Consider the following 20,000-nt stretch of genomic DNA (forward strand, 5'->3'; position numbering starts at 1 on the left):
CCCTAATGTTTGGGGTTATGATTGCTACCATTGACCCCAATGGTGCAGTTATTATTGCTGCCAGTGACCCCAATGTTGGGGGTTATTATTGCTTCCAGTAACCCCAATGTTGGGGGTTATTATTGCTGAAAGTGACTCCAATGTTTGGGGTTCTAATTGCTACCAGTGACCCCTATGTTGGGGGTTATAATTGCTGCCAGTGACCCCAATGTTGAGAGTTATACATGCTGCCAGTGACCCCAATGTTGGGGGTTATAATTGATGCCAGTGACCCCAATGTTGGGGGTTATAATTGGTTACAGTGTCCCCAATCTTGGGGGGTTTATAATTACTTCCAGTGACCCCAGTGTTGTTGTTTTTTATTGCTACCAGGGACCCCAATGTTGGGTTTTATAATTGCTACCAGTGACCCCAATGTTGGGGATTTTAATTTCTACCAGTGACCCCAATGTTGGGGGTTATAATTGCACCCAGTGACCCCAATGTTGGGGGTTATACTTGCGACCAGTGACCCAAAAGATGGGGGTTATAATTGCTGCCAGTGACCCCAAAGTTGGAGTTTTAGAATATCTGCCAGTGACCCCAATGTTGGGGGTTATAATTGCTACCAGTGACCCCAATGTTGGGGGGTTATAATTGCTACCAGTGATCCCAATGTTGGGGGTTATAATGGCTACTAGTTACGTCAATGTTGGGGGTTATTATTGCTATCAGTGACCCCAAAGTTGGGGATTATAATTGGGTTTTCATAATATCTGCCAGTAAACCCAATGTTGTGGGTTATAATTCCTTCCAGTGACCCCAATTTTGAGGGTTATAATTGCTACCAGTGTCCCCAAAGACGGGGGTTATAATTGCTTTGAGTGACCCCAATGTTGGGGGTTATAATTGTTACCAGAGACCCCAATGATGGGGGTTGTAATTGCTTTGAGTGACCCCAATGTTTGGGGTTATAATTGCTACCAGTAACCTCAATGTTGGGGGTTTTAATGGCTACCAGTGACCCCAATGTGGGGGGTTATGATTGCTACTGGTGACCCCAATTTTGGGGGTTAAAATTGCTACCAGTGACCCCAATGTTGGGGGTTACAATTTCTACTAGTAGCCCCAATGTTGAGGATTATAATTGCTACCAGTGACCCAAAAGTTGGTGGTTATAATTGCTGCCAGTGACCCCACAATTTGGGGTTATAATTCCTTCCAGTGACCCCAATTTTGGGGGTTTTTATTGCTTCCAGTGTTCCCAAAGATGAGGGTTATAATTGCTTTGAGTGACCCCAATGTTGGGGGTTATAATTGCCACCAGTGACCCCAATGTTCGAGGTTATAATTGCTTACAGTGACCCCAATGTTGTGGGCTATAATTGGTACCAGTGAACCCAATATTGGGGGTTATAATTGGTACCAATTACCCCAAAGTTGTGGGTTATAATATCTGCCAGTGACCCAATTTTTGGGGGTTATGATTGGTTCCAGTGACCTCAAATGTTGAGGGTTTTAATTGCTATGATTGAACCCAATGTTGGGGGGTTATTATTGCTACCAGTGACCCCAATCTGTGGGGTTATCATTGCTTCCAGTGACAACAATGTTGGCAATTTTTATTACTACCAGTGACCCCAATATCTGTGGTTATAATTGCTTCCAGTGACCCCAATGTTGGAGTCATAATTGGTGCTAGTGACCCCAATTTTGGGGGTTATAATTGCTGCCAGTGACCCCAATGTTGGGGGTTATAATTGCTACCAGTGACCCCAATGTTGGGGGTTATAATTGCTACCAGTGACCCCAATGTTGGAGTCATAATTGGCGTCAGTGACCACAATTTTGGGGGTTATATTTGCTTCCAGTGACCCCATGTTCGGGGTTATAATTGCTACCAGTTACCCCAATGTTGGGGGGTTATAATAGCTACCAGTAACCCCAATGTTTGGGATTATAATTGTGGCCAGTGACCCCCAAAGATTTGAGTTATGATTGCTTCCAGTGACCCCAACATTGGGGGTTATAATAGCTACCAGTAACCCCGATGTAGGGGTGTATAATTGCTGCCTTTGACTCTTCTGTTGGGGTTTATAATTGTTGCCAATAACCCCAATGTTGGTGGTTATAATTCCTTCCAGTGACACCAATGATGGGGGTTATAATTGCTGCCTGTGATCCTAATGTAGCGCCTATAACCCGTTGCAGGGTGGACTGGACTGAATGGGCTTACCGGTTACCTTCTCTCGGCCTGCTCCTCCACATCTAGGGGTTCCCAGGGTGGACACCCAACGACTTGTACACTGACACAGATAAAGTCCTTTCAAAAGGTTTCATTTTGTAGTAGAACTTTCACAAAACACAGTCTCTTAGGGAACAGAGGGCACGGGGTGAAGAACTCAGGTACCTTGAACTGCTGGTTGTAACAAAGTCTCTACTTCCACCCAGAGAGTAGCTACTCGCAGCTGGGCACTTCAAGGCTGAACAGACCTCTAGCCAGAGATCATGGCTGTCGGCACGTTGACTCAAAACTTGAACAATCAACTGAAGATAAACAGGAACCTTTTTCCTCCGTACCTGGAACGTCTCCAGCTTCATTTGAGGTACTGGAAAAGTGCGGACTCGTCAATGTCCTTCCCAACTCAGTAACCAGGCACTTCTCAGGATTCCACTTGCCGGCCCTCCTCCGAAGAGTCCTCCCCCGATCACTTGCATTAGCTGTGGTGTCCCTCCAAGCCGAGAGCACACCCGGACACCCAGACACTCTGAATCCTCCCTCAGTTACAGCTCCTCGGACCAGCAGGTTGCGAGACTTGGGAACAGACGAATCCTCACCCCAGACCAGAAGGGTATATCAGGGGCCACTGATAGGAACATGCTGTGGGATGTCAGACACCCTGTGACCCCTCACGGGGATACCCCATCCTGGAACCAGAATAGACCACACGGGTCTCACGAACAACTCCGGACCCCGAACACGTGACCCACACCTGCTTAAGTACCCCCTCCCAAACTCCTCAGCAGGCCCGGCACTCCCGCTGATTGGCTCAGAGAGGGCCGATACCCAAACATCCAACCAGACCTGGTTCTAGCCTGTCATGTGCACCTCACCGCTCACATGACCAGGCAGAATATCAATAATGGCCTGGCCAGACTGGTTTTAGGCTTACCTACACGATTACCCCTCAGTACTGTAAGGTCCTGAGACAAAAACTAAATTTACAATGCGTGTGGCATTTGATCCCAAATGTCATCTGCTACAAAAGCAAAGCGCCGTATCTGGCCCCCGGGCCACAGTTTGGAGACCACTGCTTTACACCATTGTTACATAGAGATTCAGCTGCTCAATATTTATGGATCTAGCCAATGTTTTGGCCATCACTGAAGGCAACCTCTCTACTTATATATCTTTCTCGTCACTCGCTCAGTTTGAATTGCTCAGGTTTCTGTACGGTTAAGTGTATGTAAAACCAGTTTCTTGTTCCTGGTGCCAACATTGTAGCATATGTGTCATGGTGCTACTCACAGTGAACCCTCAGGCGAGCAGGTGACACGGGATCCCCCGGGGCGTGGAATCTAAGAGTCAGCCGGTGTTCTGTCAGGGACCCTCTCACGAAGGTTTAGATTAGCTGCGTGCTAACCCCAGGTCACGACCCCGGGTTCACCCTGCTTGCTAGGTTAGTACCCGAAGACACTGTAGAGAAGGATGGATGGATGAAGCAAGGAAAGTCAGGTAGTGAGCCAAGGTCAGGGCGGGCTGCAGACAACGTAATCAGAACAAGCCGGGTCGGTACACAGGAGATCAGATCACGAGAAGACAGGTAAACAGGTTACACAGGGGAGTTAGAAACAAACGTTGCTCAAGCAACCAGTAGCAGCGGCAGCCAGGAGGAGGCCGTGCCCAGCGGCAGCCAGGAGGAGGCCGTGCCCAGCGGCAGCCAGGAGGAGGGTCGGGAAAGCGTCAGCAAGGAGGAGGGTCTTGAAAGCATCAGGCAGGAGGAGTGTCTTGAAAGCGTCAGCCAGGAGGAGGGTCTTGAAAGCGTCAGCCAGGAGGAGGGTCTTGAAAGCGTCAGCCAGGAGGAGGGTCTGGAAAGCGTCAGCCAGGAGGAGGGTCTGGAAAGCGTCAGCCAGGAGGAGGGTCTGGAAAGCGTCAGCCAGGAGGAGGGTCTGGAAAGCGTCAGCCAGGAGGAGGGTCTGGAAAGCGTCAGCCAGGAGGAGGGTCTGGAAATCGTCAGCCAGGAGGAGGCCGTGCCCAGCGGCAACCAGGAAGAGGCCGTGCCAAAGCGCCAGCCAGGAGGAGGGTCTGGAAAGCGTCAGCCAGGAGGAGGGTCTGGAAAAAGTCAGCCAGGTGGAGGCCGTGCTCAGCGGCAGCCAGGATGAGGCCGTGCCCAGCGTCAGCCAGGATGAGGCCGTGCCCAGCGTCAGCCAGGAGGAGGCCGTGCCCAGCGTCAGCCAGGAGGAGGCCGTGCCAAAGCGTCAGCCAGGAGGAGGCCGTGCCAAAGCGTCAGCCAGGAGGAGGCCGTGCCAAAGCATCAGCCAGGTGGAGGCCGTTCCCAGCGGCAGCCAGGAGGAGGCCGTGCCCATCGCCAGCCAGGAGGAGGCCGTGCCCATCGCCAGCCAGGAGGAGGCCGTGCCCATCACCAGCCAGGAGGAGGCCGTGCCCATCAGCAGCCAGGAAGAGGATCTGGAAAGCGTCAGCCAGGAGGAGGGTCTGGAAAGCGTCAGCCAGGAGGAGGGTCTGGAAATCGTCAGCCAGGAGGAGGCCGTGCCCAGCGGCAGCCAGGAGGAGGGTCTGGAAAGTGGCAGCCAGGAGGAGGCCGTGTCAGTCAGGAGGAGGCCGTGCCCAGCGTCAGCCAGGAGGAGGCCGTGCCCAGCGGCAGCCAGGAGGAGGGTCTGGAAAGTGGCAGCCAGGAGGAGGCCGTGTCAAGTGTCAGTCAGGAGGAGGCCGTGCCCAGAGGCAGCCAGGAGGTGGCTAGGCCCAGTAGGAGCCCTCGCCCAATCCTAGGTGCCTCCCCTCTGCCTTACCACCAAAAGGCCCAGGATGAGGACAGTTACGGAGAACGCAGCACTGGGCCTCAGTAGGGATGTCAGCCATTTCCTGAGGAGCCCCTCAACTCTGAAGAGGTCTATGCCTGCTTTCTAGCCACCAGGTTGCTGGACTTACAGAAGGACCAATGCCTCCTCGGTGAGGACATTTTTTATGAGGCCCTTCAGAAGGGGTTGAGGGGTCAGCTGAGTGAGAACAGCCACATATATGGGCAAGCCCATCCTCCTCCTCCTCCTCCCTCCTCTTCTTGCCACAAGTCCACCACCAGAAGCGCAGCCTCCAAGGAAGGCCGCAGTGAAGAGAAGAAAGTGATGACCTGGGCTCAGAGGACGCAGGCTATGGTAGTGCCACAGCCTGGGGATAGATCTGTCATCTGCGGCTGGTCCTGATCTCTGGCATTCCTGGTCCATATTGTGCTCCCTATTATATGGACTCCTCAAGATCCCAATTTTCTTTTCCACAGGATTGAATTGTGCCCTGGGGGCCAAAAGGTTTCACAAATTCCAAAAGTTTCTCCGGCGTTGCCTTCCTCTTTATTTTGTTACCCGGAATAAATGGAGATTTTATTTTCAGAAAATACTTTCCTTTGTGTTTTATTGAGTTTGTTTGTGAGTAGGTAGGTACATTTCTAAAAGACAATGTCATATTGACGAGGGACACCTACCTCCTCGAGGGGAAGAAGAAATACAAGATAATAATGTTATTGTGGTAACATCAAATTCTATGGAGATCCCTAGAAAATAATTCCGAAATCCGAAAATAAATCTTCATGAAATAAAAAATGATAAAAGAGGAGAATGAAGAATAATTGTAAAGATTGTTCTGGAGATCCGACTTCTAACAACTAGAATATAATTCCTGAGAAGAGGAGAAATGATGAAGAAAGAAGAAAAGAATCTGAAGATGGGAGAATGAGCAGCGTGAGGAATGTGCTGTCCAATGGGAACGCTCGATTTTCCGCGCCGATCGCTTCCGTCTCCTTCACAGCGTCGGTTCTGGTCCTTCGGAGCGGCGCACAGACCGGCGGAATTCCCGATACGAGTCGCTTCCGTCGGAAATATTTCCAGCATGTTCTATTTCTAGATCCCTCAGAAGAAAAAGAGTCAGATGAGGCCCAAACACCTTCCGATTATCCGACAGAAAGATTCCGTCCGACCTTTTCTGTCGGAAAGTCCGGTCATGTGTACCGGGCATTACAGCAAACAACCCGCTACATAGTGCGAGGTTCAACCTCTTTTCTTCTCATTTTAATGAGTGGCCACGAGTCTTGTTATACTGCTGAGGTCACCAGTCCGATATTTATATATTGTGGGGTCACCAGTCCGGTATTTATATATTGTGGGGTCACCAGTCCGGTATTTATATATTGTGTGGTTACCAGTCCGGTATTTATATATTGTGTGGTTACCAGTCCGGTATTTATATATTGGGGGTCACCAGTCCGGTATTTATATATTGTGTGGTTACCAGTCCGGTATTTATATATTGTGGGGTCACCAGTCCAATTTCTATATATTGTGAGGTCACCAGTCATGAATTTATATATTGTGTGGTTGCCAGTCTTTTATTTATATATTGTGGGGTCACCAGTCCGGTATTTATATATTACGGGGTCACCAGTCCAGTATTTATATATTGTGGGGTCACCAGTCCGATATTTATATATTGTGGGGTCACCAGTCCTTCTCCATCCTAGATCCCCCCAGAGGTTCCTTCCCCCCAGTCTATAGATTACATTCAGATTTTTGCCCCCCAAATACATTATTTTACATCTCTCTACATTGATCCTCATTTGCCATGTGTAGTTGCCCCTCCCCCCATTGATTTGGTCAGATCTTCTTTGAAGGTTTCCACATCGTGCGGAGAAGTTATTGCCCGGCTTGGCTTCTTATCGCAAATACAGAGATTGGACTGTTTCCCCCATCCCCCTCCTCCAGGTCATTTCTGTACAAATTAACCCCTTCATTACCGGCATTTATACTCCTTCCTTTCCAGACCAATGTTCAGCTTTCAGCGCTCTCATACTTTGAATGACAATTACTCAGTCAGGTAACACTGTACACAAACAACATATTTATCATTTTTTTTTCATACACATAGAGATTTCTTTTGGGGGTTTTTTATTTTTTGCGATATAAGTGAAAAAAGAGCGAAAATTTTGAAAAAAAAACCCCACTTTTTTTATAGTTTCTATTTAGCAAATAAGTCATTTTTGTTCATAAATTTGGGCCAAAATTTCTACTTCTTCATCTCTTTGGTAAAAATAACCAAATCAGTGGATATTATTTTGTCTCTGTGAAAGTTATCGAGTCCACAAGCTGTGGTGCCAATCACTGAACATTGATCACATCTGATCACATCTGATGCACTGACGGCCGATCTCATTTCCTGAGGCTCTGAAATGTCAGGAAACTACAAATACCCCCCAAATCTCCCCTTTATGAAAAGTAGTCAGTCCAGGGTATTTAGTAGGAGGCATGGGGAGGTTTTTGAAGTTGTCATTTTTTCCCACAATTCTTGGGAAAAAGAAAAATGTGTTTTTTTTTTTATTTATTTTTTTTTTTTTTACACAATTGTCATATTATCAGGTTATTTATCACGCACAGCATATGCATACAACAAATTACACCCCAAAATACATTCTGCTCCTCCTCCTGAGTATAGCGATACCACATGTGTGAGACTTTTACACAGCCTGACCACATACAGAGGACCAACATTGAGGGAGCACCTTCAGGTGTTCAAGGAGCATAAATGACACCTCTAATTTCCTAACGACCTATTACATTTGTTAAGGCCCCACAGCACCAGGACAATGGAATTGCCCACAAAATGACCCCATTTTGGAAAGCAGACACCCCAATGTGTATTCTATGAGGCATGGGCTGCACATAGGTACTCAGATGGGCTGTGATGGGTGGTGACAGGTCCTCTTTATTGGGGGGTAATCAGTGTGTGAATTGTGTACACTGGGCGGTAATGAGATGTAACCGCAATCTCCTCCTCACATACGATCCGTGTGTGTGGAGGAGAACCCGGCAACATCTCGTTACCGCGGTTTGTTTACATTCTGTGACCGCCTGTGATTGGACACGGCCGGTCACGTGGTAAAGAACTAATTTCATGGGCTCTTTACTGAGATGGGGGTTGGGCTGTGTCAGGGTGACAAGCCGCATCCCCTAGGCGCAGTACATGTGACCGGCTGTGATTGGACACGGCCGGTCACATGTATCGGGGGGTGTGGATGGGGATGGAAACCACACAGATCGGGGATGGGCTGTGTCCGAGGGACACACCTCAATCACGATCGCCGCGCTGCGGGCCCCCGCAGGAGCAGCGAAATACCGAGGCCGTCATATGACTATGGCCGGGTACTGAAGTGGTTAAACAGCATTGGTCCCAGCACAGAACCCTGCGGGACCCCAATACCCACCCCCGACCATTCCGAGTACCCCCCATTAATCACCACCCTCTGAACTCGCCCTTGTAGCCAGTTTTCAATCCATGTACTCACCCCTGTGGTCCATGCCAACCGACCTTCCTTTGTCCAGATACACCACGTCTACGGGCCTTCCTTTATCTAGATACACCACGTCTACGGGCCTTCCTTTATCTAGATACACCACGTCTACGGGCCTTCCTTTATCCAGATACACCCCGTCTACGGACCTTCCTTTATCTAGATACACCACGTCTACGGGCCTTCCTTTATCTACATACACCACGTCTACGGACCTTCCTTTATCCAGATACACCACGTCTACGGGCCTTCCTTTATCCAGATACACCACGTCTACGGACCTTCCTTTATCCAGATACACCACGTCTACGGGCCTTCCTTTATCCAGATACACCACGTCTACGGGCCTTCCTTTATCCAGATACACCACGTCTACGGACCTTCCTTTATCCAGATACACCACGTCTACGGGCCTTCCTTTATCCAGATACACCATGTCTACGGACCTTCCTTTATCCAGATACACCACGTCTACGGGCCTTCCTTTATCCAGATACACCACGTCTACGGGCCTTCCTTTATCCAGATACACCACGTCTACGGGCCTTCCTTTATCCAGATACACGACGTCTACGGACCTTCCTTTATCCAGATACACCACGTTTACGGACCTTCCTTTATCTAGATACACCACGTCTACGGGCCTTCCTTTATCTAGATACACCACGTCTACGGGCCTTCCTTTATCAAGATACACCACATCTACGGGCCTTCCTTTATCTAGATACACCACATCTACGGGCCTTCCTTTATCTAGATACACCACGTCTACGGGCCTTCCTTTATCTAGATGGCAGCTCACCTTCGCAGTGTGATTTTCAGAATTGGTGTGAACACTCATGTGATCTGATTCTAGGTTGGTCGAAATAATAAGGGTCCTGCTACACTTTGGTGTAGATTTGGTGTGATTTAGACCATACAGATTAAATGGCTCAATTCGCAGTGCTGAAGAATCACATGTGATTTGAAGAGGAAAGCGGTGCGATTCCTGTTTAGACTGGCATGCTGGTCTCGCACTGCATAGAGTGAAGCGGCTCGGAGTAGCAGAGAAGGACATTTCTTATGTTGAGGGGGATGTCTGGACGGTGGACTTAGAGATTTTCCAGCCTCTAGCTCTCCTCCAATTGCTGTTTTCATGCTGCAGCTGCACGCACACCTATCTAGCAGCATGCTGTGTGTGCGCACATCAGGGGGTGGGGTTGGTAGCCCCGGCACAGCAGGGAAGCGGGGATTGGTCAGTTTATAGGGATCTTCAGCACACTGAGGTCCTGTGCTGTTGACTCTGAATCCTCCGGTGAGAATGGTGAGTGATTGGATCGGCACAGGCAGCTACATAGGCAGTGCAGTTCACCATGCACCCAACCTGCTGCCGTGGAGGCAGAGCTACCAATATTCAGGAGAGAGAAGTGATTGCCAGCCCCGCATGCAGAATAAAAGTGACCACCCAACTCCTGGACCAGGCAGCCCCAGCGCTGATCGTTGTCACTTGTCCATGCAGAGACCACACTGCAGTCCCTCCAGCTCACCTCTGCCGCATCCTGCAAGGTTGTGACAGAACCGGCCCTGATGGAGCCCCATGTGCACACAGGGCCCCCGAACAGTGCCCAGGGGTGCCCGCTTAATAAGATGGCCCGGGATATGCTATGAGAAGCTTAGAGTGATAAGAGAGGTGGTCATCAATAATGCTAGAGACTGGGTGGGTACCAGGGTAAGTTGTAATCTAAGATTGATTTCAGTGAAAACAGCCTGCCAGTAGGACCCAATCACAGGGCATTCCTAGAACATATGGATATAGGAACCCGGGTGGTGTCTACAACGTGGCCATATGGGGTCTCTTTCAGGGAACAATCTATGCAATTTCTGTAGGGTACAGTATTCAAATTTGACTTGAATCAACTGATTCAACTCCCATGGGAGGCTATGCCCAGAAGTGGGTGTAAATACCTGTCTTTGACAGGTATCTCCACCCCCTTCCCCCTTGAAAGGTGCCAATTGTGACACCGGAGTGGGGGAGGGTTCCGATCAGCGGAGGTTCCACTTTAGGGTGGAACCCCGCTTTAAACACAGCAACAAGAGGGGGGGATGGGGGAGAAGGGATGTAGCATTACATTACATTATCTCAATGCCACTTTGTCCCCAAGTCTTGTAGACCCATGCTTTGGGAATGTCGCCATCTTATATATGTCTTTGTCAGCTAAAAGTACATTGTTTATGGAATAAATGTATATATTTAACCCAGATGGGCCAATAGGTTTAGGTAGCCAGGAACTACTCAGTTTGGGGGCCACTACCTCCGTAAAATTGTAAAAATAAACCCACCCCATCCCAAAAATGGAGAGCATGAACCCCAAACAGTTAACAAGGTAGAACCTAGAGGGACGTGAGCCTGATGTGTTGGCTCACGTAGCAAGCACCTACAATGTACAAGAGATGCTGGCAGTCAGGTAGCACAATTTGCCTGCAGTGATGAAGACTTTTATCCTGAGCAGCAGGAGTATGGCCAGAGCAAAACAAAATGGCCAAACATGACAAGGGCAGTACTAAAACAGCATACCATACAGTACCAGGAGCTAAGCCCCCCCCCCAGGGGGTGGTAGTAAGGATCGGCAGTGTATTAAGAACAGTCTCCTGCAAAACAGGGGTACAAAACGTATTCTATGGCAGGGGGCCCCCAACAGGCAACTAGGAACATAAAACAAAAGGAGAAGGGGGTATACCCCTGTGTTACAAACCAATCTGAGACGGAAAGGCAAAATGGTATAGAGTATGAAGGAGTAATCCTCTTCCTCCAGATGGTCATCGATGGGGAGGCAGGGTGTCAATCCAGGCTGATGCTTCCCGCGGGGATGTAAAAAAGAAAAACGATTTGCCATCTTGAATCCGTAATTGGCCAGGGAACATGACGCTATACTTTATGTTGCAGGCCCGCAATGCTGCCTTCACTTGCTCAAAGGATTTCCTGAGCTTCTGCGTTTTAATAGAGTAATCCGGGAAGATAAGCAGTTTGCTGTTCTGGTAGGCCACGTGCTTCTGGATCCTGGCGACAAGAAGCACCTCATCCCTGTCCTAGAAATTGAGGATTCTTAGTATGAGGGGCCCAGGCCTAGGCAGAACCCTGTACTCTCGCTCAACAGATTAAAGTGGAGAAAAGTCAGCGTTTCGTAGCAGGGTGCGCAGCAAGTCCTCCACAAACACTGTAGGGTTATTACCCTCCACTCCCTCTGCCAGCCCCACAATGCAGAGATTTTTTCTCCTGTTGCGCTTTTCCGCATCATCCGCCTTGTACTCCAGTGCTTTGAGTCTGGTTTGTAGGAGTGCTCCGTGATGGTTTCCTCCGCAAGGCCTACTTGGTGCTCTGTCTCAGTAACACGGGACCGGAGTTTGTCCACATCCTGCCTCATAACTCCTATTTCCAGCTCCACCACTTCATTCTTTGTAGTTAGCGTAGATTGATATAGTGCAATCACTGACATCTGTGTGTCTTTGGTCGGGGCATGGACCTGAATCCAAAGTAACACCACCTCAGGGGTCCCCAGGCATACAGCTCACAAAGAGCACCATTCCCCTAAATGGCAGGGCCCATAATCGGTGGGCAAGAGGCTAGCATTCAGTCCCCTCCAAAAGCCCCTGTCCTTTGTGAGTCTGTCACGTTTCTCCCCATGAAAGGTTGACTAACAAGGTCCCAGACCTTCACCTGGTCTGGACATGCGTTAGACAGGCAAAGTGAACTCACATAGTCTGCCCGCATGATCTCCTTTCTTGGCTGCAAGGAATAGTTGACCTCAGTAGGTGTGGGGCCGAGGGTCATTTACTCTGTCCGGCTGCCAGCATTTCTCTGGCATGCTGCTAAATGTGTTCTAGCAGTTTCCTGTATCCCCTTTTCAGATGCTGTTCCTTTCTTAGCAAAATGGTCCAGGTCAGGTTTAAGCTCTGAGACCCCTGCAAGACTGAGCATAGCCTCTCTATATTCTCGCAGGTCCTCAAGGGTAGGTTCCCCCCCCATCGCCAAACACAAAACGATCTGTAAGGCTCTCCCACAGCAATCCAGGGCCACCAAAGTCATATCCCTCCGGAGAGCATTCTGTTGTCTCCCCTACATATCCCTGCTCTGCGTGCCATTGCAGAGCCCGATAATGATTGTCCAGCTCTATCTCCTGCTGGCCCAGCCTGTCCAACTCAGTCACCCATTGCTCCTGGGGTTTGCTCTCCCAAGAATGCCATCCGCAATGCCCGTTGGTCACTGGCCCGTTGCTCTTGGATTGGAAAGCACTTGCCCTGCTTTATACCAGCGAGCTGGAGGGCTCCAATCCAGAGCTCCACCCGTATCCGCTGACTGAGCTCCAGGTATTCATCTGCAGACACAGTCCTGGTGTTATGCTGAAAGGACGATCCACAGCAGCCCCGGGAACTCTGATGCCAGATCCAGATCTCCGCTGGGGTGACTGAAGTCTGCTATCCGGACCTTGGATACAAGTGGAATTTTGGATGTCCCGGACTGCAGGAAGCATCCCACTGCTTGCCACCGATGTGACAGATCCTATCCCCCACACTCCGCTTGAGTGCTTCCGTCATATACCACTTCCTCCCACTCTGAATATAGATATCAGATATTCCAACCACTCCCAAGCACAAAACAAGACGAGACTTGCTTAGCTGCTGACATGGACTCTTTATTAGAACCAGAATACAGTATTTATACACTTTTAACACAAGGGGTTAGATAACGAGGTTGGGCTACTCATGGATACTCCCCCTCCCCTCTAGTAAACACTTAGCAGACAACTATATAATTAGCATGTTAATTAAACAAACAATAGGTGAAATACTCTGTCAAGCCAGACTAGACTCATTTGCATTAAAGAAGACAACAGACAGGTGGCTGGAGTTGATGACATTATTAATATGGCAAATGCATATCCAGAGTCTGTGTGTCTTGGGGGGGCATGGACCTGAATCCAAGTAACACCACCTCAGGGGTCCCCAGGCATGCAGATCACAAAGAGCACCCTTCCCCCAAATGCCAGGGCCCATAATGGATGGGCAAGAGGCTGGCATTCAGTCCCCCCCAAAGGCCTCTGTCACAAGAGGATATTAGTAGTCCCTGCCAGCAGAGCTCTGAAGTACGCAGCCGCTCAGGTGGCCATCTTGGACATGACCACTGTTTAAGACATTTCAATAGGTGTGATAGTTACATAGTTAGTAAGGTTGGATAAAGACACCAGTCCATCAAGTTCAACCTGAGTGAGTGTCTACAATTGTCACTATCCCTGTACATTGCACACTCACATCGGTCCTTACCCTCAAGGAGCAACAATCCAAGGTCCCCATTCATATACTAGGGGCAAATTTTGGACAGAAGCCAATTAACCTACCTGCATTTCTTTGTAGTGTGGGAGGAAACCCACGCAGGCACAGGGAGAACATGCAAACTCCAGGCAGGTAGTGTCATGGTTGGGATTCAAACCAGCGACCCTTCTTACTGCTAGACGAGAGTGCTAACCACTACACTACTGTGCCGCCCTAATGTGATGGGGAAGAGGAATGAGGGGGATGGGAGGGCGAGGTGTTCTCAGGCCTGGTAGATGGGGGGGGGGAGTTTACAGGCCTGAAACCTTATTACCGGAAAAGACACATGGCGGGGGGGAATTCAGACATCCTCTTCCACCTTATACAGCACTGGGGGGTGATGTGTTTCTGCCCGGATTTGAACCGGGGACCTTTCGCCTGGTAGGCAAACGTGATGACCTCTACACTACAGAAACTATCCAGGTCACCCCCCATGTCTGGTCATGTGGTGTGGTGGAGAATGGCTGGACTAGATGATGCTGGACTAGATGATGCTGGACGTCCATGGGGTAGGGGAGAAGCAGGAGGGGGGATGGAGGGGTGAGGGGGGGTGGAGGGAGAGGGGGAGGGAGAGAGGGGGAGATGGAGAATGAAAGGGGGGGTGGGGACGGGGGGGAAGGGGGAGGGAAAGAGGGGGGATGGAGAAAGAAAGAGAGGGGGTTGGGGGAGAAGGAAAGACCCCCCTCTTTCCTTCTCCCTCCAACCCCCTCTTTCTTTCTCCATCCCCCCTCTCCCTTTCTCCCTCCACCCTCTTGGAGAAAGAGAGAGAAAAAGGGGGGTGGTAATGGGGGAGGGATAGAGGGGGGATGGAGAAAGAAAGAGAGGGGGTTGGAGGGAGAAGGAAAGACCCCCCTCTTTCCTTCTCCCTCCAACCCCCCCTCTTTCTTTCTCCATCCCCCCTCTCCCTTTCTCCCTCCACCCTCTTGGAGAAAGAGAGAGAGGGGGGTGGAGGGAGAAGGAAAAAGAGCATGTCTTTGGAGTGTGGGAGGAAACCGGAGTACCCGGAGGAAACCCACGCTGGCACAGGGAGAACATGCAAACTCCAGGCAGATGGCATCGTGGTTTGGAATTGAACCAGCGACTCTATTGCTGCTAGGTGATAGTGCTAACCACTACACCACTGTGCCGCCCACTACACCATTGTACCGCCCACTATACCACTGTGCCGCCTACTACACCAGTGTGCTGCCCTGGAGGGGGATGGAGGAAGAAAGAGAGAAAGCCTAGGCCCCCTAGGTCCCCGTTTCCTTGTCCCAACCTCATAGAGCAGCTACCGGTCTCTCTGTAGATGTTCATGGTCCACCAATGATGATATTGAAGAGGAGGACGTTGGTTGTTGCCCAGTCTCAGCCTCAAAGTATATCTGCCACTCTCTCTCTAGAGCTTCGTGGACCGCCAATGATAGTGTTGAAGAGGAGGACACGGGTTGTTGTTCAGTCTCAGCCTCATAGAGCAGCTGACACTCTCTCTCTAGAGCTTCGAAATCCGCCAATGATGTCGTTGGAGAGGACACTGGTTGTTGCCCAGTCTCAGCCTCATAGTATATCTGCCACTCTCTCTCTAGAGCTTCGTGGACCGCCAATGATAGTGTTGAAGAGGAGGACACGGGTTGTTGTTCAGTCTCAGCCTCATAGAACAGCTGACACTCTCTCTCTAGAGCTTCGAAATCCGCCAATGATGTCGTTGGAGAGGACACTGGTTGTTGCCCAGTCTCAGCCTCATAGTATATCTGCCACTCTCTCTCTCTAGAGCTTCGTGGACCGCCAATGATAGTGTTGAAGAGGAGGAAACTGGATGTTGCCCAGTCTCAGCCTCATCAAATAGGTGACACTCTCTCTCTAGAGCTTCGTATTCCTCCAATGATGGTGTTGGAGAGGAGGACACTGGTTGTTGCCCAGTCTCAGCCTCGTAATATATCTGCCACTCTCTCTCTAGAGCTTCGTGGACCGCCAATGATAGTGTTGAAGAGGAGGACACTGGTTGTTGCCCAGTCTCAGCCTCATCGAACAGCTGACACTCTCTCTCTAGAGCTTCGTATTCCTCCAATGATGGTGTTGGAGAGGAGGACACTGGTTGTTGCCCAGTCTCAGCCTCATAGTATATCTGCCACTCTCTCTCTAGAGCTTCGTGGACCGCCAATGATAGTGTTGGAGAGGAGGAAACTGGCTGTTGCCCAGTCTCAGCCTCATCGAACAGCTGCCACTCTCTCTCTAGAGCTTCGAAATCCGCCAATGATGGTGTTGGAGAGGACACTGGTTGTTGTCCAGTCTCAGCCTCATAGAACAGCTGCCACTCTCTCTCTAGAGCTTCGTATTCCTCCAATGATGGTGTTGGAGAGGAGGACACTGGTTGTTGCCCAGTCTCAGCCTCATAGTATATCTGCCACTCTCTCTCTAGAGCTTCGTGGACCGCCAATGATAGTGTTGGAGAGGAGGAAACTGGCTGTTGTCCAGTCTCAGCCTCATCGAACAGCTGACACTCTCTCTCTAGAGCTTCGAAATCCGCCAATGATGGCGTTGGAGAGGACACGGGTTGTTGTCCAGTCTCAGCCTCATAGAACAGCTGCCACTCTCTCTCTAGAGCTTTGTAATCCGCCAATGATGGTGTTGGAGAGGAGGACACTGGTTGTTGCCCAGTCTCAGCCTCATAGTATATCTGCCACTCTCTCTCTAGAGCTTCGTGGACCGCCAATGATAGTGTTGGAGAGGAGGAAACTGGCTGTTGCCCAGTCTCAGCCTCATCGAACAGCTGACACTCTCTCTCTAGAGCTTCGAAATCCGCCAATGATGGTGTTGGAGAGGACACTGGTTGTTGTCCAGTCTCAGCCTCATAGAACAGCTGCCACTCTCTCTCTAGAGCTTCGTATTCCTCCAATGATGGTGTTGGAGAGGAGGACACTGGTTGTTGCCCAGTCTCAGCCTCATAGTATATCTGCCACTCTCTCTCTAGAGCTTCGTGGACCGCCAATGATAGTGTTGGAGAGGAGGAAACTGGCTGTTGTCCAGTCTCAGCCTCATCGAACAGCTGACACTCTCTCTCTAGAGCTTCGAAATCCGCCAATGATGGCGTTGGAGAGGACACTGGTTGTTGTCCAGTCTCAGCCTCATAGAACAGCTGCCACTCTCTCTCTAGAGCTTCGTAATCCGCCAATGATGGTGTTGGAGAGGACACTGGTTGTTGTCCAGTCTCAGCCTCATAGAACAGCTGCCACTCTCTCAGTAGAGTTTCATGGTCTGCCATTGATGATGTTCTAGAGGTGGATTCCGGTTGTTGCCTGGTCTTGCCGTCCTCTGATGATGTTGGAAAGGACAGCGATCGTAGTTGCAGACTCTCACTGACATAGCTGAAGTCCCAGAAGTGATCCTCTTCCTCTTGGTTTATCGGTTTGTCCCGTTCTTCGGTGCACAGAAATTCAGACACTTTTATTATTCTATCCGGTACTTCAAGCAGAATCTGGAAAGAGAAAAAGTCTTTCATTAATATTCCTGATCGATGGTAACAAAGCTTGGTGAACCCCAACGACCCAGTGTGTGGAAAAGTACCCCAAGCAGGCTCATTCAGCCCCCTCTATTGGTCATAAGAAGCATTACATTGCACTAACTCATCCTTCACAAGAATCTGTCTATATCAAGATCATAGAAGGATGTGAAAATTCTGTTAAAATAATTCCGGCCATGGAAATACCCCCCCTCCCCCCCAGATTTACTCAGGATCCTCACTGATTGGTATACTTACAGATGGTGAATCCAGTGTCGGCCGTGTCTTTCTTGTCTCCACGTCCTTCCAGTTGATGCCTTTAAAGAATGGGTGCCCCCTGAGGTCTTGTACTAGGTATGATCGCAGATTTTGGCTTTTACAAAGGAGCTGTAAAGAAAAATAAAATACAATTAGAACACTGAAACAATGAGAAGTCTGAGCTCTGAGCTCGCTCCTGTGATGGTGCAGGTTACAAGTAATGTCTGGGCCCTACTTAGCAACATCCTAGCAACGTCTTGGGAGTTTTCAGGTCAGGCTTCTTGTGGTACATAAAAGGCCTACACCTATAGTAAGGGCATTATCTAGCTTTAGTCACAGTGACACATTTTGTGTTTATCTACAGATGACTCCGACCTGCATAGGACGTTTTTCTGGAAATTGTGAACTAACCCTTTTATTGTTCTTAGGGATGTACTAAAAGTCATCTTTCCATTAAATCTCCAACTGCCATGATTTGTTCTCAATGGCGGGTTCAAGGAAATGCTGTCTACTTACTCGGTCAATGAGGTCTTTGAGGTCAGTGTCCATGTCCTCTGGATAATGAGGCGGCTTGATATTCATCGCCACCTGCAACCCATAAGGACTCTTCTGGTCGGTGTAGAATGGATGTTTTCCCGTGGCCATCTTGTATATTGTTACTCCCAGGGAGTAATAGTCAGCCATTGAATAGTATTCCTGGCGCCGGAAGACCTGTAGAAACATAATAGAGAGAGAAGATGAGCATAAGCTTGTCAGGTTATCCAGGCTAAGGATAGAGGTGACGCCATGCTGGCATAGGTGATGGAGGAATCTTTATCTTACCTCTGGGGCCATATAAGTTAGTGTCCCCACGCATCCTTTAATCCTCCTAGAAGATGAGACGTTCGTTGCGGCCAAGCTGAAATCCGCAATTCTGATGGAGCCATTGCGGTCCAGTAAGATGTTCTCCGGCTTGATATCTCTGTGGACAACCCCAGAAGAATGCAGGTACTGCAGGCCGCACACAAGTTCCGCGGTGAGATATCTGATGGAAAAAGAAAAATATGCATTAGAACTGAAAATCCTTACAAATCAAAGTGATATATAGTATATATGTGTATGGATGGACAGGTTCAGTGGTCAGCCACCCCTGACTGCAGCGTGTCCCAGTCATTATACTTACCTTAAAATTTGGACATCAAATGGAGCAACATCGATCAATTCCTGGAGGTTCCCGCCATTCAAGTGCTCCAGTACAATGGCCAGATAAGTCTGTGAGAAAAGAAGAGAGAAAGGTTACATTGTAGACATTGAAAATTTCCCTTTGGTGGAGGAAGAAATACGCACACAATGCAGTGTGGGATCTCCTCTCAGAAGATGAAAGAAATGGGAAGATAAAAGGACACTTACCTTTGTTTGGAATGCTCCATACAGATGTGTAATATATGGACTTCCTCCGGTTTGTTGCAGCACATCAACCTCTGTAAAGATACTATGTACAGCATCATTGAGTACTTTCCTTTTCTTAATGAACTTCACTGCCAGCTTATTAGTAGTGGCAGGATGGGAGGCCAACATTACCTTCCCGGAAGCCCCCTGTCCAAGAATTCCATGGAAAGTGAAGTTTTCCATGGATAGCTTACATGACTTCTCCATTATGTCACCACTACATGGGACTGATAGAGATGTCCAATGGTTTGTGGTGCTGCTAGGTGTTGGAGAACACCAAGACATTTGATTGTGAATGGAAGTCGTTGAGTCATTCTCCTTGTCCTCCGTGACTGACGGAGTGACTTCGACCTCTTTGTCCTCCATGCTTGATGGAGGGTCTTCAATCTCCTTGCCCTCCATGCTTGATGGAGGGGCTTCAATCTCCTTGCCCTCCATGCTTGATGGAGGGGCTTCAATCTCCTTGCCCTCCATGCTTGATGGAGGGGCTTCAATCTCCTTGCCCTCCATGCTTGATGGAGGGGCTTCAATTTCCTTGCCCTCCATGCTTGATGGAGGGCTTCAATCTTCTTGCCCTCCATGACTGATGGAGGGGCTTCAATCTCCTTGCCCTCCATGCTTGATGGAGGGGCTTCAATCTCCTTGCCCTCCATGCTTGATGGAGGGGCTTCAATTTCCTTGCCCTCCATGCTTGATGGAGGGGCTTCAATCTTCTTGCCCTCCATGACTGATGGAGGGGCTTCAATCTCCTTGTCCTCCATGGTTGTTGCGATTTTCTCGCTCTTGCTGGTATATGGAACTCGTATGGTCGGTTCCCTGAGGTTAAGGGATTCATCATTTCCACCTAAAGAGAGAAAAAATGGTCAGATCGTTTATTAATGTTAGACAGAATCTGTGGACATTTAAATGTTCTTCTTTTACATATAAAAATGAATGTCATCT

At 49.3% G+C, this 20,000-nt stretch overlaps 1 protein-coding gene and 1 non-coding gene across 2 annotated transcripts in view; both read right to left on the minus strand.

Annotated features, from left to right (window-relative positions):
* The window catches only part of LOC143986918 (ribosomal protein S6 kinase 2 beta-like), a 44,315-nt gene extending 25,050 nt beyond the window's left edge, over positions 1–19,265 (minus strand). The window contains exons 1-6 of the mRNA XM_077485326.1: positions 19,020–19,265; positions 18,793–18,881; positions 18,453–18,654; positions 18,147–18,341; positions 17,631–17,759; positions 17,170–17,348 (exon numbers count right to left, since the gene is read on the minus strand). Coding sequence (XP_077341452.1) covers positions 17,170–17,348; positions 17,631–17,759; positions 18,147–18,341; positions 18,453–18,654; positions 18,793–18,881; positions 19,020–19,265 — 1,040 coding nt within the window. The remainder of the gene's footprint in view (positions 1–17,169; positions 17,349–17,630; positions 17,760–18,146; positions 18,342–18,452; positions 18,655–18,792; positions 18,882–19,019) is intronic.
* On the minus strand, positions 14,239–14,311 carry TRNAG-ACC (transfer RNA glycine (anticodon ACC)). Its single transcript has one exon. It is a non-coding gene; the product is annotated as a tRNA-Gly (tRNA).
* Positions 19,266–20,000: the final 735 nt, after the last annotated feature.

The sequence above is a fragment of the Lithobates pipiens genome, unplaced genomic scaffold (genome assembly GCF_037356315.1).
Source record: "Lithobates pipiens isolate NorthernLeopardFrog02 unplaced genomic scaffold, aLitPip1_a1.2 Scaffold_18, whole genome shotgun sequence".
In the NCBI taxonomy this organism is placed as follows: domain Eukaryota; kingdom Metazoa; phylum Chordata; class Amphibia; order Anura; family Ranidae; genus Lithobates; species Lithobates pipiens.